Below are 20,938 nucleotides of genomic sequence, written 5' to 3'. Positions count from 1 at the left end.
TACTTCTCAGGACCACCTAGTAGTTCTCCAGAGGACTTTGTTACAGGAGCCCATCTCCTAGATGCAAGCAGCTGCTGCTCAACTCCCACCCAAGGTGCTCCCAGATGCTGGGGCATAAGTCTGCAGTGTATGCTTTGATGTTTGTAGAATCATGCCTCTTAAACTTGCCTTTGTCTTACAGCAGCCAGTAAGGAGGAGAAGGGGAGAGAGCTCGTTTGATATTAACAACATTGTCATCCCAATGTCTGTTGCTGCAACAACCCGTGTGGAGAAACTGCAATATAAGGAAATCCTTACTCCCAGGTAGAGGCCCTAAATAATAGGCTTCTCTCCCCATTGTTCCTGCTGTTGCCCTTTTTCCTTTGTCCCTTGTCACTGAGCTTTGGGTCCTAGCCTTGGATTTTGTCTTCTCTTTAGGAGGTGGTTGTATGTAATGAAAGTGAAATTATTTCTTATTAGTTCTTTCTCATTCCATTATATAAGTCTAACCAGACCATAGGCTGAAAGTTGATGATAGACATTTTTCTTCAACACATACACAGTGTGTTTTAAAATATTGAATATGTTGCCACATCAAAGCAGGATTTTATTTGTGAATCTTTTTCTAGATTTTGTTGACAAATCAGAAGAGAGGGGAATTTTTTATGTGCATTCCCCTATGGTAGCAATGAGCTGGTGCTGAACAGTGGTGGTCCCCTTTAAGCAGGTTCCTTTGCTTGAGTTTCTCAGTCTCTGAGCCTGGATCCTGCTTTCTGGTCCTTGTGGGTGCTTTGAGAGGGGAGAGCCTGCCCAACAGAAAGCAGCGTCACTCATAGCCGCAGGGCTGTCATTCTTGCATTGACACATTTATCCTCCCCAGGTAACCTGCCATCTCATGATTGTCCCTTCTTGGTTTTGCAGCTGGCGGGAGGTCGATGTTCGGTCTCTGAAGGGGAATCCTGACGAGGAGAATGAGGAGGTAATAGTGTGGTCATTCTTTCTGCATCTCTTAGACATATGTGGGTGCATACCTCCAGGTGCCTCAAGACCTGTGTGTATCAAATGCGAGCTCATACTCCTTTTTTGACCAGAAGGAGCCTAGTATGGGGTGGGGCTGGCTCTGGAATTGATCTACCTGTACTTAAAGCTCAGCTTCCTGGAGGAGAGGGAATCAACGAAGCTGCTTTATTGCAGGTCGAGGACCTATCTGATGCAGCCTTCGCCGCCCTGCATGCCAAATGTGAGGAAATGGAGAGGGCTCGGTGGCTGTGGACCACCAGTGTGCCACCCCAGCGACGGGGCAGCAGGTGATGGGACAAAGAGTTTGGGCCCTAACCGTGTGGGGGGAATTACCACTGCCTCTCAGTTGCTTTTTGTATTTGCCCACTGGCAGTGGCTGAGAATACGCAACAAGTTCCTTGGTGTTTGTTGGACCTGGTGAGGGTATAAGCAGTCAAATGCTGGGTCCTTGCCGAGTAGGTGGTGATCTCTTAGAAGAGTAGCCTCACCACCAGCTGTCCTTCCTTTGGAAAGTTCAGTATGGTTTTGTAGTTCTGCTTGAAAGAACTGCCCCACCCTGTCTCCCGTTGTGGTTAACAGGGGCAGAAGCCCTCAGGATTCTCAAATAGAAGGATTTAGACTCTTGATTTTGCTTTTTTTCTTTGACTGTAATTTTCAAAGTCTGGACAGATTTCCCTCTCCCTCTAAATTCTAGGCATTGAGCAGGGATTAGCCCTGGCATTGTTCAGCCCTGGCTTTCTCTTGGGGTGATGGGCGGACGCAGTTCTTAGGGGTCCTGTCGTGTAGCTACCTCTTTACGCTATAGTGGAGGAAATGAGGGCATCTGTCGTTCCTAGGGAAGAACTGTTGGTGTCCGTCTAGCTTAACTTCTCTGGTTGGGATGCTTTTTTCCATGCTTCCTCTCCAACACCCCCACCCCCTCCAAATAAACACCCTAGAGATTCCCCTATTACTTGGGCACTCAGATTTGCATTTATTCCTATACAGGTCTTACAGGTCATCAGATGGCCGGACAACCCCCCAGCTGGGCAGTGCCAACCCCTCCACCCCCCAGCCTGCCTCTCCTGACGTCAGTAGTAGCCACTCTTTGTCAGAGTTCTCCCACAGTCAGTCCCCCAGGAGTCCCATCAGCCCAGAACTGCACTCAGCCCCCCTCACCCCTGTGGCGCGGGACTCTCTACGTCACCTAGCCAGTGAAGACACCCGTTGTTCCACACCAGAGCTGGGGCTGGATGAACAGGTGAGGGGCACTGCCTTTGCATGGGGTTGGTGGGGTGAGGGGTGGAATTGGGAGGGGACAGCACCTGCTGAAGATGAATCTTATTGTCATGACTCTCCCTCCACGTTTTGAAGGGGACAAAGGGCTGCATTTGAAATTGACCTCCTGAAGGTACTATTGACCTGTCCATTGTGAAAGGGTGTCCACTCAGTGAGGGGTCTTCCCAGACCCCAGGATCTCTAGAGAGAGGCTGGTCAGGGACTCCAGTCCACACACTTTGGGCCAGGGTCTTGGGGCAGGTGGCAAGCTGGGACTGGATCCTTACTAAGGCAACTTGTCTGCCCACAGTCCGTCCAGCCGTGGGAGCGGCGAACCTTCCCCCTGGCGTACAGTCCCCAGGCAGACTGTGAGGACCAACTGGATGCTCAGGAACGGGCAGCCCGCTGCACTCGGCGCACCTCAGGCAGCAAGACTGGCCGGGAGACTGAGGGGGCACCCAGTTCACCTTCCGCTGTCCCACCCAAGAGTCGGCATCTGGCAGCAGCAGTCACAGCTCAGCGTCCCACTCACAGATGAGTGGGGATACGAGAATCTAAACAGACTCACTAACTATATTGGCATTAAAGCTTCAACAATCTCTGCGTTTGATATTCAAACATCATATGCCGGAAATTTTCACAGTTTTTAGTGAATTTAACGATTTAGATTCTACTTTGGCAATTTTTTCTTGTTTTGATTTTTGTTTTGGTTTTTTGTTTCCATGTTTTGTTGTCATACCTGAGCACTTCCTCCAGTTGGCAAACAGAAGTTCAGGATAAGAGCCTGCCAGCCTGTCCTGGCACACCCTCTGCACTGTTGAATCACTGGACTTAGCGATGTTTGATGATCACCTCTCCCTCGCACCCGTGGGCAGGGCGGAACAGCCAAGTGGGCGGAGGGAACGGAGAGCTGCAGCTCAGTGTTGCCACCTTAAGTTAGGGTGGGGAAGAAGGCTCACTCTGGGCTTCTTCCCCTTCTCCTTCCATCTGTGCTGGAGCGTACCCCTCACCCGGAGCATCTTGGCCATGGCTGCCAGCTAGAACGGCTTCCCCTTGTCATCAGATCCTGGAGACTAATGTTGGGTTTCCTCTGCATTTGGTCATCTCTGTTTTAACTCCTTAACTGCAGTTAACTTGGCTGCGGCTGCTCAGGTCCCCATCCTGTCCCTGTGTATCCTCTTGTCTGCTCCCCTGTGCCATCCATTACATGCCCACACACACCAGTCCTTCCACTCGGGCCTTTTAGCCTGTCCTTGTCCATGAGGGTAGAGCTAGACTACTTAACCTCTGTTCCCACTCCTCGCAAACTAGGGGTCTGGGAAGGGAGCAGCATTTTTTTTGTGTAATTTTGTTTTCCCTGCCTGATTTACTTAGTCATGTTTCCTTCCTACCCAGGTCCCTGTCCATGCTGGTTAGGCCCTTCCTCTTTCAAGCTTCCCTTTCCTGTGGAACATTGTCTGGTCCCAGCCGTGGTTCCCGTCACTCCCCGTGGTCACCCCCTTGGTTGTTAACCTTGTGCCTGTCTTATGTATGATCATATTACCAAAAAGGGGGCAATAAGATTTTTATTTTATTTTATTTTATTTTTTTGCCATTTTGTAATCATATAAAAATAGGCAAACTGCTTAATGGTTGGGGTTTTTTCACAATTTTCAACATTAGTGATTTTTTTGATTCTGTTTGCAAGTTAAAGGGTTTGTCATTGTTTCTTTAAAAAAAACAATAATGCACCATATCCCTATGCATAAAGTGCTTCTTCTATTTATAAGGTTGAAAATTCTGAATAACCCTTTTAGCATTGTAAAAAAAAAAAACACAAAAAACAAAAATGGGAAAAAAAACCTTGTATTTTGTAAATATTTTCTTTTTCTGCTTTGAGCTGTGTATTGGCAGCGAAACATGTAGCTGTCTTTGTTCTATAGAAATGCTTTTCTTCAGAGAAGCTGATCTTTGTTAATGTCTTGATTATGTTCACAAAGCACAGACTAGTGCTTTAAAAAAAAGGAAGGAAAAAATGAAAAAAATAAAAAAAGTTACAGACTGTTGTGTACTGGGCCTTTCTTGACCGTTGGACAGTGGTAAGGTGGCAACTTAGGAGCTGGCCCTGTGGGAACAGTTCTCTGGTGTCCTCGGACTTGCTGTGAACCTTGGGGCATCTCCCCTGTCTGTAGGCACTGGGGCAGGGTCATCTGATGGTCACCAGGGAGGGGCTGTGGTTGTCTTCATGAGTTGGAGGGGTGGAAGAGGGTGAGTGCCAAGAGGACAGGGGTTCTACTTAAAAGATTTTTAACATTTATTTTTAGAGAGGGGAAGGGAGGGAGAAAGGCAGAGAAACATCCATGTGTGGTTGCCTCTCAAGTGCTCCCCCGACTGGCAACCTGGCCTGCAACCCAAGCATGTGTCCTGACTGGGAATTGAACTGGCGACCCTTTGGTTCACAGGCTGGCACTCAATCCACTGAGCCATATCAGCCAGGGCGGATCATATGTTTTTTACTGGATGTAAGTAATTGACTGTTGCTTCTCAGTGTTCCTGTCTCTAGTGAAGCCAGCAGTATGACGTTGTATATCTATTCCAAATTGCTCTTTAATGGAGATTGCACTTTTATTGTTGACCTTTTTGGGGGTTGGAGCCAATGAGATATATTTTGTATGGACCTTGAGCTGCTTCTCACCTGCTGCCTGAGATTATAGTATCTGTCTTATAAGGAAGACAAGTGCTTGATTTTCTTTGTACAAGATGAGTAAGTGGGTGGGTCTGGTTCTTTCTTTTTCCTTTTCACAGCAGTCAAGTTGAAACAGCCAGTGAGGCTGCTGTCCTGGACACACAAGCAGAAGCAGGTAGCGTTTCTTTCTGTCTGTAATGGCTAAGGAGAAAAGTCCTGTTTTGATAACTGAAAATCTAAATTAGGGTCAATGTTAAGACCTTGAACTGATTACTAAGGAACAATATGAGGGGTTGTTTTGTTATTGTTTCCCTTTGTGACGTTGCTGGGGGTTGATTTAGCAGATCCGTTCTCCAAGATTGCTCCAGAGGGCGGAGGAAGGCAGCTGTGTGGGCCTGGGAGAGAGCTAAGCTCTCTCCATCAGCTGATTTGCCTAGTGTTCTGCTTCAGCCCCAGGCCTTTAGGCTAATTTCCAGGGATGAAAAGATCTCATACACCCAGCCTTCTCACATCTTAAAAACTCCTAGGGCAGCCACATGAGCTCCGCCCAAGGGGATTGACCCCATGGCTAAAGACACTAAGAATCATTCACCTTCGGGGCCCCAGAAAGAGTTGGTAAACATCATGTCTCAGTTTTAATATTTTCCTTTTTTTTTTAAATTTATTGATTGAATTTAGAGAGTAAAACATAGGTTTGTTATTCCACCCATTCACTGGTTGGTTCTTATATTTGTCCTGATCAGGGAATCAAACCCACATCCTCGGCATATCAGAAGAATGCTCTAACCAACTGAGCTCCCAGGCTAGGGCTGCTGTTCCCTGAGCTAAGTTCCCGAATGAGGCTGGGAAAGGACTTAGAAATCATATGTCTCATATCATTTTCTTGTCCTTTGAATTCATGCATGGAGACCTTATTTAATCAGTAATAACTTTTATTTCCAAATTCACTTTTACAGCAACAGTCAGTGTAAATCATTTGTTAAAACATACAATACACCAAATGGACGTTCACAAACGGGAAGCTAAGCTAAGATGGTTTCATGTCGTCCCACCCACCCACCCTCAAATTACTGAAGATATTATGGGACTTGTGAGTGCCAGAAATTGTCCCGCCCGACACTGCAGATTCATGGACCAAGTCCATCAAGAGGTGAGATTGGGTCAGTGTCCAGGGTAATAACCCTTTCCAAAGCTGAAGAGCAACCAGAAGTCTCAAGCCAAGGATCTGTAGATAGGACATGCTTGATCTCCACCTCTGCCCTCATCCCCACCTCTTGGCTTTACTTGGAGGCCGAAGGTAAAAGAGGGTAAAGGGAAAGACCTGTGGCTGCTAGACACAAGCCACGTGTCTGGAGCCAGTGGGGAAAGTGACACGGAGGCGCCCACAGCCCAAAGGAAAGATGCCAGAGTCTATGCGAGGCATGGCTGTGGGCTTGGGGTCTTAGCAAGAGACCAGAGCAACTGTGTCTCCAGACTCCTCCACAGGCCTCCCCACTGGCACGTGGCCAAGAGGCACATGGGAGCAGCTGGCAGCCTGCTGCACTTGGGAGTCCTGTCAGTGAAGAGGCGAAGCCGCAAGGACCTCTAGCAAATGCAGTGGAAATCATGAAGGAAAGGGGTAATAAGGCGGTTTAACTGCTGCACTCCAAGACTTCCCTTTGCCCACAGTAACTATCTTACAGGTTCCTCCCCCCCCAACCCCTATAGCACAACAAGCAATTGCAAACAGGATACAGTCTCACCATTGAAGTCAATTTAAATAGAACTATTGATAGAGTGGAGAGCTTGAAGGAACCAGGTATATAGCGTGTCTAGCCCACCCAAGGGACATTGGAGGTGGGGGATTGGGGGTGGGAGAGAGCCCAGCCCTGGGGGATTGTCCTCATTTAAGGTCACAAACCAGCATCCCTTTGTCTTTCCAGGCCAGTGCTCATGTGATCATCCTAATCTGTGATTTTGAGGCCGACCCCAGTAGCCCACCCCACAAGGGAGATGGCGGAGCCCTGGGAGTAAAGTGTTGGAGAACAGGGCGCAGGTCCTGCAGGAAGAGGTGCAGGAAGAAATGCAGCCAGAACTAGCAGCAGTGATGCACATCTAATAGCTACCCCGTCTTTAAACCATGGTGCCCTTTTTTTCCTCAGAACCCGAGGATCACCTGGAACGCAAAGGACCGTGGGGAGCCTCCCAGTGGAGGGTTCTGGGCCGGTGGGACTTCCTTGCACGGAAGCTCTGGCTGCAGGTGAAGGCTCCCGCCCCCGCCCCCAGGGCTGCCTGCAGCTACCTAAACCGGAAGTAGCAGGACTAGGTGTGAAGTTGCTGAGTTTCTCTAAGCATCACTTCCACAAAGGCTCCTCCCAGTGACAGCAGCTGGGACTTGGGCAAGGTCAGTGAGGGGCTGTGGCCAAGGCTTTGGGGGTGCTGTCTGACTTCTCACCCTTTCTCAGTCAGGCATCCTGGGGCCCCAACCCCTGCTGTGGCTGCAGGGCCTTGCTGGGGAGGCCTGAGCTGCCCTTCCGGATGGAGTGGGTGCTCTCCTTGGCCGGCACTGGCTTCATCTTTCTTGTGATGCAGGGAGTTGTAAGACCGTCTGTCAGGGCTGCTCTGTGGCTTCTGTCACCAGAGGGCCATTTTCACTCTGCCAACCAGGACAGCTGAGACACACAGAGCTCTGCTCTGACAAAGGGAAGCCCTCGGGGTGGCGGGGGCGGGCGGGCGGGGGGGGGCACCCAGCCTCCGTCCTGGTCCTGTGCTTCAGGCCTTCTTCCAGCGGGGGGCCTCAGATGTCAGAATCTGGACTCTGTTGGGTCCCAGATGCCGAAGAAAGCCTTTCAGAGGTGGGAGGGCCCCACCGGGGTGGAGCAGCACTGGCCTCCCGCAGCCGGGTCCCTGGTCCCAGCGTGGGGATGAGCGACAGCTAGGGAGCCCGTGAGGGTGGGTTAGAAACCTCTTTACAAGCATTTTGAATACATGCGTCCTTTTTTTTTTTTTCCTTTTCACTATCGTAGTCACTCTGGTGACTCCAAGCATAAACAGACAAGGCCAACAACGACGACTCGACAGGGTGCAGACAGGGAGGGGAGGGCGACGTCTATGTATATATGCTTAGCTGCTCCAGCAGGACAGACAGCATGGCTTCCAGCTGGGATGGGGAGAACCATTTCCGGGGGGTGGGCGCGGCCCCTTTGCGGGTGTGGAGGGTTGATTGCATGCACTTGGGGCTGGGCAGTGGCTGGGCTGTCAGAGAGGCTGGCAGTCATAGGCTGGGGCATAAGCGGGGGACAGAGGGGATGTGGTCCTTCCCTGGGGGCCTGCCTCTTCAGGTGCCGGCTTCTGGCAACCAGGGTATCCAGCACCGGAAGGGGACCGGTTCCTCCGGCAGGAAAAGCCTCTGCAAGACAACCTCCAGGGTCACTGCGGAGCCCCACATCTGCGATGGGTTCATCGTGGGGGACATGCCAATTGGATGAGTGTAACTTTAAACCTAGAAACCAAGGTCCCACCTTGTGCCCAGACTTTGCCTGCTGTTGATTTCACCCCTCAAAGTAGTGCCTCCCTCATCCGAACGATGCAAACTACTGCGAAGGGGAGCGGTGGAGCTGGGACTGTGGGACGGCGTGACACAGTGAGGGGTACGGGCAGTGACTGGGCTCCGCACAGCGGGCACGAGGGTGTGGCGAGGGCGGACGGGTGGCTGCAATGACATGGGAGGAACAGGAGGCTCAGCACCCCCCTCCCAGACCCCCGCACACTCCAGAGATGCCAGCCCAGGCTTGGGGACAGGCGGGTGTCCCCCAAGAGGCACAAGTCCTTACGAGAGAACTGGTTAGCCCTAAAGTCCCAGATCAGCGAGGTGGCCAAAATCGTGGCTGCACTTCCAACCTTCAGGACGCAGTAAAACAGAGTTTCTGTGGGGGGAGGAAAGCCCCTCAGCCAAGCCCCCAAACCCAGTGGTGGGGGCAGGGGAGGAAGAGGCCACCGATCAGGACACTGGGGTCCATCTTGTCTAAGGAAGAAACCCACAGGCTGCCCCCCTTCCACCAACCAGCCTGCTCCTCCTGCTCACTGTCCCTCACGATGTGGGAGGGACTGCACCCCCTTGCCTGCAGGCTGCCCTGGACCGTGGCACACGGCCCATGGTAGATCCCGGGCCACCGACTACAGGAGGCCACTTGGTCCCAGTGGAGGCTGTTTGTCCTTCCTGCAGCCCCATCACGAAGCAGGGAGCAGGTCCCCTCCCCCTTCCCGAGCTCACTCCCTTTCCCTGCCCACCCTGCCTCAGCCTGTCCTGTGTCTGTCCACCCCCACTGTCCAGCTCACATCAGCACACCAAGTATCAAGTCCCTTTGTTCTGCCGCAGCCTCTGTGACATCCTCAGGATGGGGCCAGAGAAGGGGGTGCCCCCAGTCCTTGAAATTCCCCAGAAGCACCTTTCAGAGCCTCTCCTCCCTCTTCTACTCAGAGGGGAAAAAAAAAATCAAAAGTAATTGCCCAAGGAAATGTTGGGTGTGGCCATCTTTAACATGTTTTTAAAAATATTTTATTATTCCTAGCCCACCCATTAATTTGGAAAGATGAAATTTGCTCTTATTCCCATCACTGATTTTGAAGTCCCGAGCCAGAGCCGAGCGGCAAAAGCAGGTTAAGTGATTGACCGGTCTGTGAGGAGCAGCTGGGGGAGGGCAGAGGGCGAGGGGCCAGGTCATTACTCTCTTATTTCCCACACTCTCACTCTCTTCTCTCCACGATTATTGACCGCCCCGGGGGCCTGATCACAAACCCTGCTTGGCCAGGGAGGCGGACACTTGGTCAGCCAGCGTGGCGAGCTGGGGCGGGTCTGTCATGTCGATGCTGCCCGCTGAGGACACGTTGCTGAGGTGCCGCGGAGATGTGTCCCCGGACACCACGGGCGACTTGTACACAATCTCCGCCCCGTGGTCCGTCTTGGCTTTGGCGTTCTCACGGAAGGTCAGCTTGTGGGTTTCGATCTGCAAGGTGGGAGGGAGGGAGGCCAAGGTGAAGGGCCAGGGAGAGGTGGACCCGCCCTGCCTGCCCGTCCCGGGAGGGACAGCACTGATGAGGTGGTGGTGACCCTGGTTCGTATTGTTTTCCAATGGCAAACACTTGTGCAGGGTCCTTCTGTCACCTACCTCCAAGTGACCCTGTCCCCCTCTCCAGAGGCAGTGCCCATTGTAAGTTACAGAGCCATTCCACACACCCATGTGTGTATGTGAGATAACGTGTGTGTGTATTTTCATACATGTGCTAAAACCTACATGTTTTGTACTTTGGTTTGTAGACGTAATACCTTCTGTTATCAGTACCTGGTTCCCTTGGGACTGTTGATGGCGGTATTTCGCCATAGCAGATGTACCAAAATTTACTCCCCGGGGTGGGTATTTTGGCTGCCCCAGCCTTTTGCTGTGACTGACAGTGCTGTGCATGAATAACCTGGGATGTCTGCACGCACATCATTGCACACACTTGGACGTGCACCCCAGAAGTGGAATCGCCAGTAGGCCATAAGGCACGCTCATTTTATTTTGATAGCCACCGCCCAACCACAAATGGAAGGGTTGAAGTTAGCTGGAGAAGATTCAGGAACATCCCCCGAGTTCCTGCTGCCCCACCGCGAGCCACACACTGCCCTCCTCTTTGCCAGTGACCGTGGAGTCTGCAGGGGGCGGCAGCAGGGGCAGGTGTGCTGGAGAAGGCGGGGAAGTGATGGCGTGGCCTGGCGTGGCCTGGCGTGGCCTGGAGCCCCCAGGGCCGAGCGCCAGAGGACACCTAGGGACTCCGAGAGCGTCAGCAGAAGATGCACAAAGTAATTCTCTCCTCATGAGCCCTTGCAGTGGTGGACACAGTCATTCTCAACCTGTTGGGGGGTCCTAAGACCTCTGAGTATCTGGTGAAACCAGAACCGCCCCCCCCACACACACACACAGGTTTTCCGTTCAGTTTTCGGAGTCCATGGCCCCTGGGTGCAGACTCCCGTGGGGCTGCGGAGAAAACCAGGTTCTCATTTAGGCTATAGATACACCTATTTTCTTCATCTGGGGTCAGTGCTTTGACAAAAGGACCCTCCGGATTTTTGCATTTGAAAGGCCTTTTTGACATAAGCTTTGCTAAGAACATTCATGATGATGTTTTTTTAAAGCTTTGTTCTTATGAAAAAAAGTGATGGGTCCCAGATCCCCCAAACTGGAAGGGCTCAGGTGGGGTGAGAGGTGACCTGTGCCCAACCGCTGAGGCAACCCGGGTGTGGTGGGGGCTGGCCCTGAGGGGACTGACCCGGAGGGCACCTCCACCACCAAGACAGGGCCCACCTCTGAGTAGCCACCAAGGGTTGGGTTAAAACAGAAATTGAGACTCAGACTTGATGCTAACTCATGTCCCGGGATGATGACGAAGTACCAGGAACCTTCGAGAACACCATCTCCTGTGGGCCTCAGAGCCATCCAGGGATGGGGGTGTTTCTGTCCACTTTGTTGGAGGAGGAGCGGATTGGGAGTGTTTGCCAGCCTGGCCCAGGTGCCACCTGCAGGCAGGGCCTGTCCTTCCCTCCCCTTCAGGGAGCTCTGTCTAGGTGCCGGGCCGGGCCCTGGGTCTCACTTTGCCCCCCTCCAGCAGGCGCTGCTCTACAACCGCACTGTTGGGCTTCCCTGCCAGTGCAGGACAGGGTGTGTTGTCTGCTCAGACCGAGGCTGGGGGGTGAGCGGGCCTGCCTGCTGGAGGATTGGGGGAGAGGGGATGCGCAATTTGCCAAGGGGCCTCCCAGCTGCCACCAAGTGTGGTGTGATGGCAAGATGGCCCTGTGGCCACTCCAACCAGCTGGGCCACCTTGGGCAGCGCCCTTTCTCACGCCGGGTTGGGTCTCAGATTCTTGCCCGTTCTGGGACATCCTTTGTTCCTCAGCCACTCCTCTGTCACCGCCGGGAGACACTAGAGCTTTGAGGGTGGGCGGGCGTGGCTGGGAAACCCCAGGGGCACTTGGGTTGCTTTTATGCAGATGAGGAAAGTCCGGCCACAAGACCACATCCTGTGACGCATCCTGTGGCTGTGGCGGCCCAGAGGGAGCCTGCCCAGGGTCACACACGCCCCGGTCCCCCCACCCCGAGACTCGCACAGCCAGACGTGGTCCAGCAGCCTCCCCACGGGCACGTCGATGACAGAGGCTTGGCTGAAATCTGGGTTTCAACCTCACTGCTCTGCTCTGACTGCCCAGTGATCCATTTGAAGAAGAGGTTATGTGCCCACGACGTGCTCTGGGTGTCTGGGGCTGACTGTACGACCGCTCCTTGTGCGGGTGCTCGCCAACCACGGGGCCTAGGATGGGACTCACCTTTGGCTGCACTAAAGGACACCTGGGGACTTGAAACTCCAGGTGTCCACACCACACCTGAGACCACCCAGAATCTCCAGGGTGGGTCCCGGGCATCACATCTGTCCGAGCTCCAAGGCGACCGCAGCGGGCAGCCAAAGCCGAGCCCCACGGTCCCGGTGGTTGCTGAGAATCCACACCCAGCCAGTCCCTACACAGCCTTCAGTCCTGCCCCGAAAGCTGCACCAGTCTCCTCCACCTGTCCACCCGACTCCATTGACAGCCACGCCCCAAAGTGGCCCCCTGAGTGCCTGCCCCCTTTACCTTTTTATTCCCTCCGCCAGGGACGTGGGTGATATTATCCAGGGACCCGATCTTCGACTGGACTCGATCCTTGAAGTCCAGCTTCTCAGACTTGACTTCCACCTGGCCGCCCCCTGGAACACAGAGCACACGCAGGGCACACGCCTCGAGTGAGGGCCTCGCCAGGGGTTCCAAGGAGACAGCCACCTCGGGGGGCTGCAAAGCCTCTCCTGTGTTTAGAATGTGGTGTGGACTCTGGTCAGTCCTTCCAAGGGCCCTGAAAACAGTTGGCTTCATCTCTAGGCCAGATGCGCGTCGGGTCGCGTCAGGTCCTCCCTCGGAAAACCCTTCCTCCTCAGAGGGCGCAAAGCTAAGGGGCAGCTCAGTGCGGGAGAAATCACTCCCAAGTCTGCATTTGTTGGCTTCCGAAGAGTGAAGTGTTTCTATGTCAACACCCTGTGAGCGCGGCCCGGTAAGACCTTGGAATTAAACTAAAGGGCAAAGTGCGCCCTAAATAAGGACAGGCCTGTGCCTTTCTGCCTCCTCCACGCTGGCTTGCTCCGCGCCGGTGGGAGGCGGGGCCTGAGAGGGAGAGAAACTGCAGTTGACCTTGAACTGCGTGGGTCCACTTACACACAGACTTTTTCCAGTTAATGCTGTGTCTATTATTCCTCATGACTTTCTTGGTGGTATTTCCTTTTCTCTAGTTTACTGTAATAACGCAGTATGTGCTCCGCACCTGTTCCTGTTCCTGGCCGTTTCTGGCCAATAATAGAGGAGGAGGAGTTGGGTTCTGGGGGAGTCGGGTTACACGCAGATTTTTGGCTGCTCAGGGATTGGCACCCGCACCCCCCCCCCCGTGTTGTTCGAGGGTCAACCGTCCATGATGTTTTGGGGAAGGATAAAGCCCCCCAGGAAAGCTGCTCACAGGGGGGTAGGATGGTGGGGGATAGTTGTACTGGGTGAGATGGAACTCCCACAAAATGTCCAGGGAGCCGGGGACGAATGAGACATTGAGAGCGACACTTCTGATGGCCTTCTCTCCCCATGGTGGTGCCTCTGGTCGGCACCACGCTCGGCCCCGCCGTCCTGATGGGCGAGGTGCAGGCTCGGACTCCTAGGTCCCCGGGACCCGGAACCTACACCTGAGCTGCCCAATAGGGCAGCCACCAGCCACATGTGCCCACTTAAAGTTTTTTTGGCAAACTCTTTTTTAATTGAACTCATTGGGGTGATATTCATTCATAAAATCATACGGGCTTCAAGTGTACACTATACCATGAGCCCATCACCCAAAGTCAAGTCTCTTCCCCCCATTTTGTCCCCCCTTCCCCCACCCCCTTCCCCTTGGCTGTCACCACACTGTTGGCATGCCTGTGTTTTATGTGTGTGTGTGTATGTAAATTTTTCTGCTTAATTCCTTCACCCTTTCTCATTACAGTCCCCCTCTCCCCTCCAGCAACTGTCAGTCTGTTCCATCGCTTTTTTTTAAAGAGGGATTTTTTGTAAAAGCTTTTTATTTATGTATTTTTAGAGAGGGCAAGGGAAGGAGAAAGAGGAGAGAAACAGCAGTACGTGGTTGCCTCTCACACACCCCTCACAGGGGTCCTGACCTACAACCCAGGTTTGGGCTCTGGAAATCGAACCCATGACCCTCTCTGGTTTGCAGGCCCGTACTCAGTCCACTGAGCTACACCAGCCAGAGCTCCATCGCTTTTTGTTATTTTGTTCATTAGATTCCACGTACGAGTGAAATCATACGGTGCTTGGCGCTCTGGCTGGCTTATTTCACTGAGCATAGCAGTCTCCAGGCCCATCCATGCTGTCACACGGGGTATCTCTTCCTTCTTTTCTACAGTTGAGCAGTATTCTATTGTGTAGATGTACTCTTAAATTGTAATTAAATAAAATTAGTCCAGCTTCTAACTGCACTAGCCACATTTCCTGTGCTCAACAATCACATGTGATCCGTGGCTACCACACTGGACATCACAGGTAGTGACCATGTCCATCACCGCAGAAAGCCCTATAGACAGTATTGATTCCTGTGGGGGAGGGAGGGGTGGGGGCCTAGGAATGAGGGAGAGCCAACTGTATCCTTTCCTGGTCAAAGAGGGAGCATGGCAATGGCCCCAGGGTCTCCTGTGTAGGCTGGGACATCCATACAGCCAGCCTCAGGGGCCAGGCCCGTCCCCAGCTCTCCAGGCCCCATGGGCAGCTTGCTTGCAGAACCTCGGGGAAGGGTTCAGGACCGGCACCTGCCCTCCTCCCCTTGCCTCGGGCAGCATGGTCCTGCTCAGGAGCGAGACAGGACAGCCGTGCCTCCCAGGCCCCAGCAAGTGCCACCCTCAGCACTGTCCTTGATGGCCCATCCCAGCAATGCTTCCCAGCCACTGTGGAAGCAGGACCGCAAGGTCCCGTGCCCACCCCCGCGCCCCAGCCCCCCTGCCTGGTGCCCACTGCCCCCCGAGCAGTCTGCGGAGGCTACCTGGCTTATGGTGGATGTTGCCCAGTGAGCCGCACTTGGAAGTCACCTTGCTCAGGTCCACAGGTTTGTAGACTATTTGCACCTGGAGGGGCGAGGACGAGTGAGGGGTGGAGGGAGGACAGAGAATAAAATAGGATTATTCTGTGATGAGCATAACACAGTGAGAGGCAGCTGGACAGCGTTTGCTGTCTGCCAGGGGGTGTGCCCTTGTTGTTGTCATGGGAAAACATGGCTGGGGTTCTGCCAGCCCTGCCCCAAGCTGGCTGGGTCTTCACAGTCCCACAAGACAAGGACCCTCAGGGAAAAACAGGGTATTCTGTCACTGTGCAGGGCCTGTGCCATTTGCTCAGCACACACGCACAGAGCAGCCCCTCTTCCCTGACGAGAAACAGGTCACACTTAGTGAGGACGTGGAGGACTGAGCGTCAACACAATCCATTAGTTTGGCATTTGAAGTGTCTCACTGGGAAAGCAAGAGACAGGTCTGCTGGGCCTCAAAGAGGAGAAGGGGGTGTGGGGTCCAGAGGTGGGCTTTCTCCCAGGAGAAGCTTCCAGAAACCCCAGCACACCCACAATAAGAGTGGTGACGGTCAGCAGTCAGCAAGCAGCACTCAGAGCAGCATGGTGACTCAGACGGAAGAGCCAGTTGGCACCTGAGTGTCCTGAAAAGTGACGCCGAGAGGGGCAGGTGGCCCAGCAGACACTGCAGGGTCAGCGTGGCAGAGAGCAGACGCACGTATCTGCATTCGGGAAGGCCTGAGGCTCCAGGGCGCAGACTGGGCCCGGGGCTCACCGTGTAGCCGGGAGCACTGCCCATCCTCCCAACCCAGCTGCAGCCCGGTACTGCCTGCTGACCTCAGCCCAAGAACCAGCTTCACGGGAGGCGGCGCCCCCCCCCCCCAGGCAGTCTGCACCTGCAGGTAGGTGGGTCTCTATGGCTGTGAGAGGTCCCCACATGGTCACTGAGGGTCACTTCCCAGCAGCAACCTTGTGTGTGAGGTCACCAGAGGGTCCCTTTGCCCAGGGGACTTGCACTCCCCACCCTGGAATAAGTTCCTCCGGAGAGAGATGGCCTGGTGCCTGAGACCAGCTTTAATTAACAAGGACACCAGAAACAAAGGAGGGGCCTCCTTAGGTCAAAATCATCTGGAACAATCCCAAATGATTTCACTTAATCAGAATCATCCTGGCATGAGCCACTGATGGAGAGGTGATTGAGTCCGGCAGGTGGAGGTCAGGTGGCTGCACCCAGGTGTGGCTGCCTGCACCCGTGAGGGTGGGGGTGGGTAAAGAGTGATTCAGAGAACAGGCCTGGGAGAGAGCTGTGCCGGGGGGGGGGGGGGGGGGGGCGCCGAGGAGGCGGGCAGGGAGCTATGGGGACTCTTCCCGGCAGGAGGGAGGTGGGAATGTTGGTGTGACCCAGGCTTCCTCCCCTTCCCTCAGGCCTGGACGAGGCAGCTTGTGAGAGGAGGGGGTGGGATTCAACTGACATGGATGGCAGGGGGTGGGATCTCGGGCGGGAGGGTATGGGGTGCCTGTGGGCCAGGTTTGGGAGGAGCCCTGAGCCAGCCAAAGGCAGGGGGATCCAGAGATGGAGAAGGAGCAAGGCCTGCCTGCTAGGAAGTCACCTCCAAACTGGGGAGCAGAAGGCATGCCAGAGGCCAGAGACCAGGCTCGGGGTCCAGCTTCCCCGAAACACCTGCGGCTGACACTGCAGCGGCTTGCAGCCCGCCAGCCACCTTTCACCAGGAGAGCTTTCTGCGAAGGCTCCCCCTGCCGACGAGCCTCGACCATGGGTCAAGTGCCACTCTGGGGCCCCAGGGCCGGCAGAGAGAGCAGGACAAGAGGTGCCCGAGGAAGTCCCTTGAAGTCCCGTAAATGCCATCGGCAGCGGGAAGGTACTCTCTCCTCCCCACTTCCTCCCGAAGGAGCGTGTGCGGCCTGCAGGACCCGGTCTCAGTCTCCCCAGCACGGCCTCCCTCCCACCCGCTGACCAGGCACAAGTGAAACCGGACAGCGCGTGTGCCTCTGGCCGGAGCCCGCCTGCAGCGCAACCAGAGAACCAGAAGGCAAAACCAAGACGGCAACGCGATCCCGTGATCTCGGGCGGGGATGGGGTGGTCCCCGCACCTCTCGGCAGCAGACAAGGGGGCGGCAGGACAGGAGAGCAGAGACTGAGGGACAGAGGACACACAGCAGACACTGTGACGGAGTGTTAATGAAGCGCCATGCAGCCGCCGCGTGGTGAGTGCCCACACCCCGGAAGCACATTGCAAGAATAAACCCTCGGGCTGGATGAGATGGGGGCGGCCCGGGCTGGGCTGGGCTGGGCATTCTGTGGAGAGACAGCCCCTCGGGGGCCATCACCACCTTCTGGGCTGCCAGCTGGGAGCCAGGTGCCTGCTCTCAGAAACCATCCTCTCCCGCAGGTGGACCTCAGGGGGTCCCGAACCTCCTGCTCTCCAGTGCGTTAGGCTGGGGCAGTGAGGAGGGGGCTGCGGAGGAGGGGTGGGGTCTCAGGATGACGAGTTTGTGCCCACTGTTGCCCAAGGGACAGCTGGGAGGATGACAGCAGAGCCGACCAAGTGGGGAAGTGGGGTGGCAGGGCAGGCCTCAGGGGCCGTGCGCGGGGTGCGGGAGCTCCCCAGGAACGCTTGAAGGCAGACTTAAAAGGGCTCAAAGCAGCATTCCCGGGTCAGCCCTGGGCTGCCGGCGGTCCGCTGGGCACTTCTGTCGTGCCCTTTGCATCTGAGAGCCTGTGGTGCGTGGAGCCGCTTTGCAACCCGAGGGAGAGGCTCATGCACTGGCCGCCCTGCAAACGCGGAAGGCAAATGAGAGCAGGGACCGGATTTCTCTTGCTCTGATAGTAAAGTAAGACCTTTTGTGTCCGCTCGTCACCACAAACAGGCCAGGTGTCCACACTGGAGCCACTCAAAGTGCACCTGCCCAGGTGACAGGGGAGGAGGTGACAGAGCCATCATCCCAGGCTCTGCCACCTTCAGCCCAACACAGGACTGCGGGGCTCCCAGGAGCCCGTGCTGGGCGGAGAGTAGGGTCATGATGGGTTTTCGTGCTGGGAGGACCTCGCCTGCAGGTGTGAGCCAGAGAGTGGGCCAGGGTGGGGGGTGCCCATGGGGGCTGGGCACCCCTCCTGCAGCAGCGGGCATGAGTGTGGGGAGCCTGGGCTAGGTTTCCCTGGGGACACGAACTGAGAACGGTTTATTCTGTGCAATGTCTCGCAAAGACACACACTCATGCTGCTTCTGAAAAGCCAGAACGGCAGTGGGGTGGGGGGGAGTGTGGAGGTACTCACACTGCCGCCTCCGGGCACGTGTTTGATATTATCCTTTGAGCCACACTTGGACTGGACGTTGCTAAGATCCAGCTTCTTATTAATTATCTGCACCTTTGACAGCCAGAAAAAAGGATGAGTAACCCACCACGTCCAGATGCCCCTGCTCTGCGCAGCTGCCCCTGCCCACGGGGCAGGGAGGGCCCAGGCAGGCATTCCAGGACTGTGGGTGATGGGGGGTGGGTGGACCCCATCTCTCAGCACGGGGTTTGCCAGACATCAGTCAGGAGGCAGTTCCTCACTTGACTAAGGATCCTGTCACCGAGGCCCCTGCCGGAGCCCCTGTGAGGCCCATGGGCTGGAGCTGAGTGTTCACAAGGTGCGGACAGAAGAAAATGTGCTCACTTACGTTGCTAAATGAGGTAATGAAGAGTGCCCCGCCCCGGGTCCTCATCCACACCCCGCCAGCCCCGTCAGAACATTCACCGAGACCTTTCTGTGGCTGCTCTCAAGCTTGCCGGGCAATGGAATCGCCTGCAGGTGCTTTTTTAAAAAAAACCCCAGACCCCACCCCGACCCAGAATTAGATTCTCAGTCTCTGTGCTTCTGAAAAGCGCCCCTGACTGCACGGCTGGGTTCAAGGGTCACTGACATCATGAGGACAACACAGCTGGCTTTAGAGGGAAGGTGGTCCCGTCGCCCCTTCCGTGGGAGGACCTGGTCTCGTGGGAGGCAGGCAGGTGCTGCCCTTGCCCCCATTGGCCCACCCTGGGCCACAGCCCAGCGGGTGCTTAAAGAGAACTGGGTGGACGGCCCCCGGGGTCTCCCCACTGCTGCTCTGGGCGGCTCCTCTCTCCGGGGGTCAGGGAGAAGGGGTGGGGATATCAACATCTCAGTGAAGGATGATTTTGACCCAATTTGTTGAAAAACTGTGGCACAGATAAGGAAAGTTTAAAAACTCCATTTTAGCCCTGACCCATGTGGCTCGTGGGTTGAGGGTCGTCCTGCGAACTACAAGGTCTCCGGTTGGATTCCCAGTCAGGACGTATGACTGGGTTGCAGGCCAGGTCCGGGAGGGGGGAGCGGGCGGCATGCAAGAGGCAACTGATCAATACTTCCCTCTCACACCAATGTTTTTCTCCCTCTCTTTCTCCCTCCTTTCCCATCTCTCCAAAGATAACTAAAACTTAAAAGAAAAAAAAAAGAAAAACTGCACTTTTTTGCTAGAGTGATACCACCCTCGTCACCAGCTGCCTCCCCCCCAGGAGCTCTGTGCCCCGAAACCCTGGGCCACAGTTTCTGTCCATCAGGGACAGAAATAACTCTGGGCTGGAGTTCCCAGTTAAGAACCGGCATTGCTGTCTGAGTCACTCCCCCAGGGACTGTCAGGACGGCTGTGGCTGGGGGTCACAGCCCTGGCCTGACTCATCTAGGGAGAGGTGTCCCACACGGACTCAACGGCCAGAGCCAGCCACCAAGGGGCCCCCACGGGTCTCAGCAAAACAAACTGAGGACATGACACCATCCTACTCTTTGGTGTCAGAAGGGCCTTTCCTGTATTGAATTCTTAATTATTAAATCACGTTAATGGTAAATAATGTTTATTATTTTTAGATGTCCTTAATCTGGCAAAGCAAAAAGATAGCAATCTTCTCTTGGACGCCATCCCCAGCTTTTTTCTTAGTCTGAACCTGAAAATCTGGGAAACATCTATCTAACCTGCCTCTTTTTTTAGATTTTATGTATTTACTTATAAAGAGAGAGGAAGAGAGGGAGAGAAACATCAATGTATGAGGAATGCAGCCACTAGTTGCCTCTCACACGCCCCCTACTGGGGACCTAACCTGCAACCCAGTCTTGTGCCCCGACTGGGATTCGAACCGGCGACCTTTCGATTTGCAGGCTGGTGCCCAGTCCACTGAGCCATACCAGCCAGAGCAAATCTACCTCTTTGTTTTCTTTAATGTTCCTTTAAAATACAAGGCTATGTATTTCTCATTAGAAAAGGAATGTAACATTCTGATTTTTAAAACAGAGGTTAAAAACACACACAAAAAATCCCCAACAGTTGTCTTGCCTCCTGAACAAAACCATTATTGCATTTCATGGTATTCCTTTGAAGTCTCATATGTATAAATAAACTACCATCATACACACAGAAATGCCAGCAATTATTGTGTCCATACAGTCTGAACCTTCCTTTATCAAGTAACACCACACCCTAAGGGTCTGCCGAGTTCTCTAGTCCTCAGGGCACTGTTCACATAATATGTCAGATTTCGTACTGGGGTATCTGTGCTATCAGATATTTATATTGATTCCATTTTAGACACTATCAACCGCCTCAGTAGGAACATCTTTCTGCAAAAAGTTTCCCCCTGCTATATTATGGATTATTTTCAAAGCATACAGAAGGAGAATTTCTGGGTCAAAGTAACAAATATTCTAAAAATTCTGGACACCACTCTCTCAGTGGCTTTCTGAAAAGATCGGACAAGTCTGCCCTGAGAGCGCCGTACAGAAAGTCAGCTCTGTCCTCCTGCTGCCAGTATTGGCCATTGAGAAATGCATTTTGCTGATCTCTTGGACATGAGGGGGGTGACCGCCTTGTTGGCT

At 54.1% G+C, this 20,938-nt stretch overlaps 2 protein-coding genes across 20 annotated transcripts in view; one reads left to right on the top strand and one right to left on the bottom strand.

Moving 5' to 3' along the window:
* The window catches only part of KANSL1 (KAT8 regulatory NSL complex subunit 1), a 159,949-nt gene extending 155,652 nt beyond the window's left edge, over window positions 1-4,297 (top strand). For all 4 annotated transcript variants that reach the window (XM_037070017.1, XM_037070018.1, XM_037070019.1 and 1 more), the window contains 5 exons: window positions 182-303; window positions 901-958; window positions 1,174-1,286; window positions 1,987-2,239; window positions 2,567-4,297. In XM_037070017.1, coding sequence (XP_036925912.1) covers window positions 182-303; window positions 901-958; window positions 1,174-1,286; window positions 1,987-2,239; window positions 2,567-2,794 — 774 coding nt within the window. In that variant the 3' untranslated portion in view covers window positions 2,795-4,297. The remainder of the gene's footprint in view (window positions 1-181; window positions 304-900; window positions 959-1,173; window positions 1,287-1,986; window positions 2,240-2,566) is intronic.
* Window positions 4,298-7,054: 2,757 nt separating this feature from the next.
* The window catches only part of MAPT (microtubule associated protein tau), a 91,208-nt gene continuing 77,324 nt past the window's right edge, over window positions 7,055-20,938 (bottom strand). For 11 of the 16 annotated variants that reach the window (XM_037070380.1, XM_037070376.1, XM_037070378.1 and 8 more), the window contains 4 exons: window positions 18,344-18,436; window positions 15,031-15,112; window positions 12,564-12,676; window positions 7,055-9,906 (listed from right to left, as the gene is read on the bottom strand). In XM_037070380.1, the coding sequence (XP_036926275.1) occupies window positions 9,691-9,906; window positions 12,564-12,676; window positions 15,031-15,112; window positions 18,344-18,436 (504 nt within the window). In that variant the 3' untranslated portion in view covers window positions 7,055-9,690. The remainder of the gene's footprint in view (window positions 9,907-12,563; window positions 12,677-15,030; window positions 15,113-18,343; window positions 18,437-20,938) is intronic. The other 5 variants (XM_037070381.1, XM_037070379.1, XM_037070389.1 and 2 more) reach the window with 1 other exon arrangement.

Source organism: Sturnira hondurensis, unplaced genomic scaffold (assembly GCF_014824575.4).
Source record: "Sturnira hondurensis isolate 20B ecotype Veracruz unplaced genomic scaffold, ASM1482457v3 Scaffold0018728, whole genome shotgun sequence".
Taxonomy (NCBI): domain Eukaryota; kingdom Metazoa; phylum Chordata; class Mammalia; order Chiroptera; family Phyllostomidae; genus Sturnira; species Sturnira hondurensis.
Note: the sequence above shows the minus strand (reverse complement) of the source record. Positions and strands in the feature narration are given on the sequence as shown.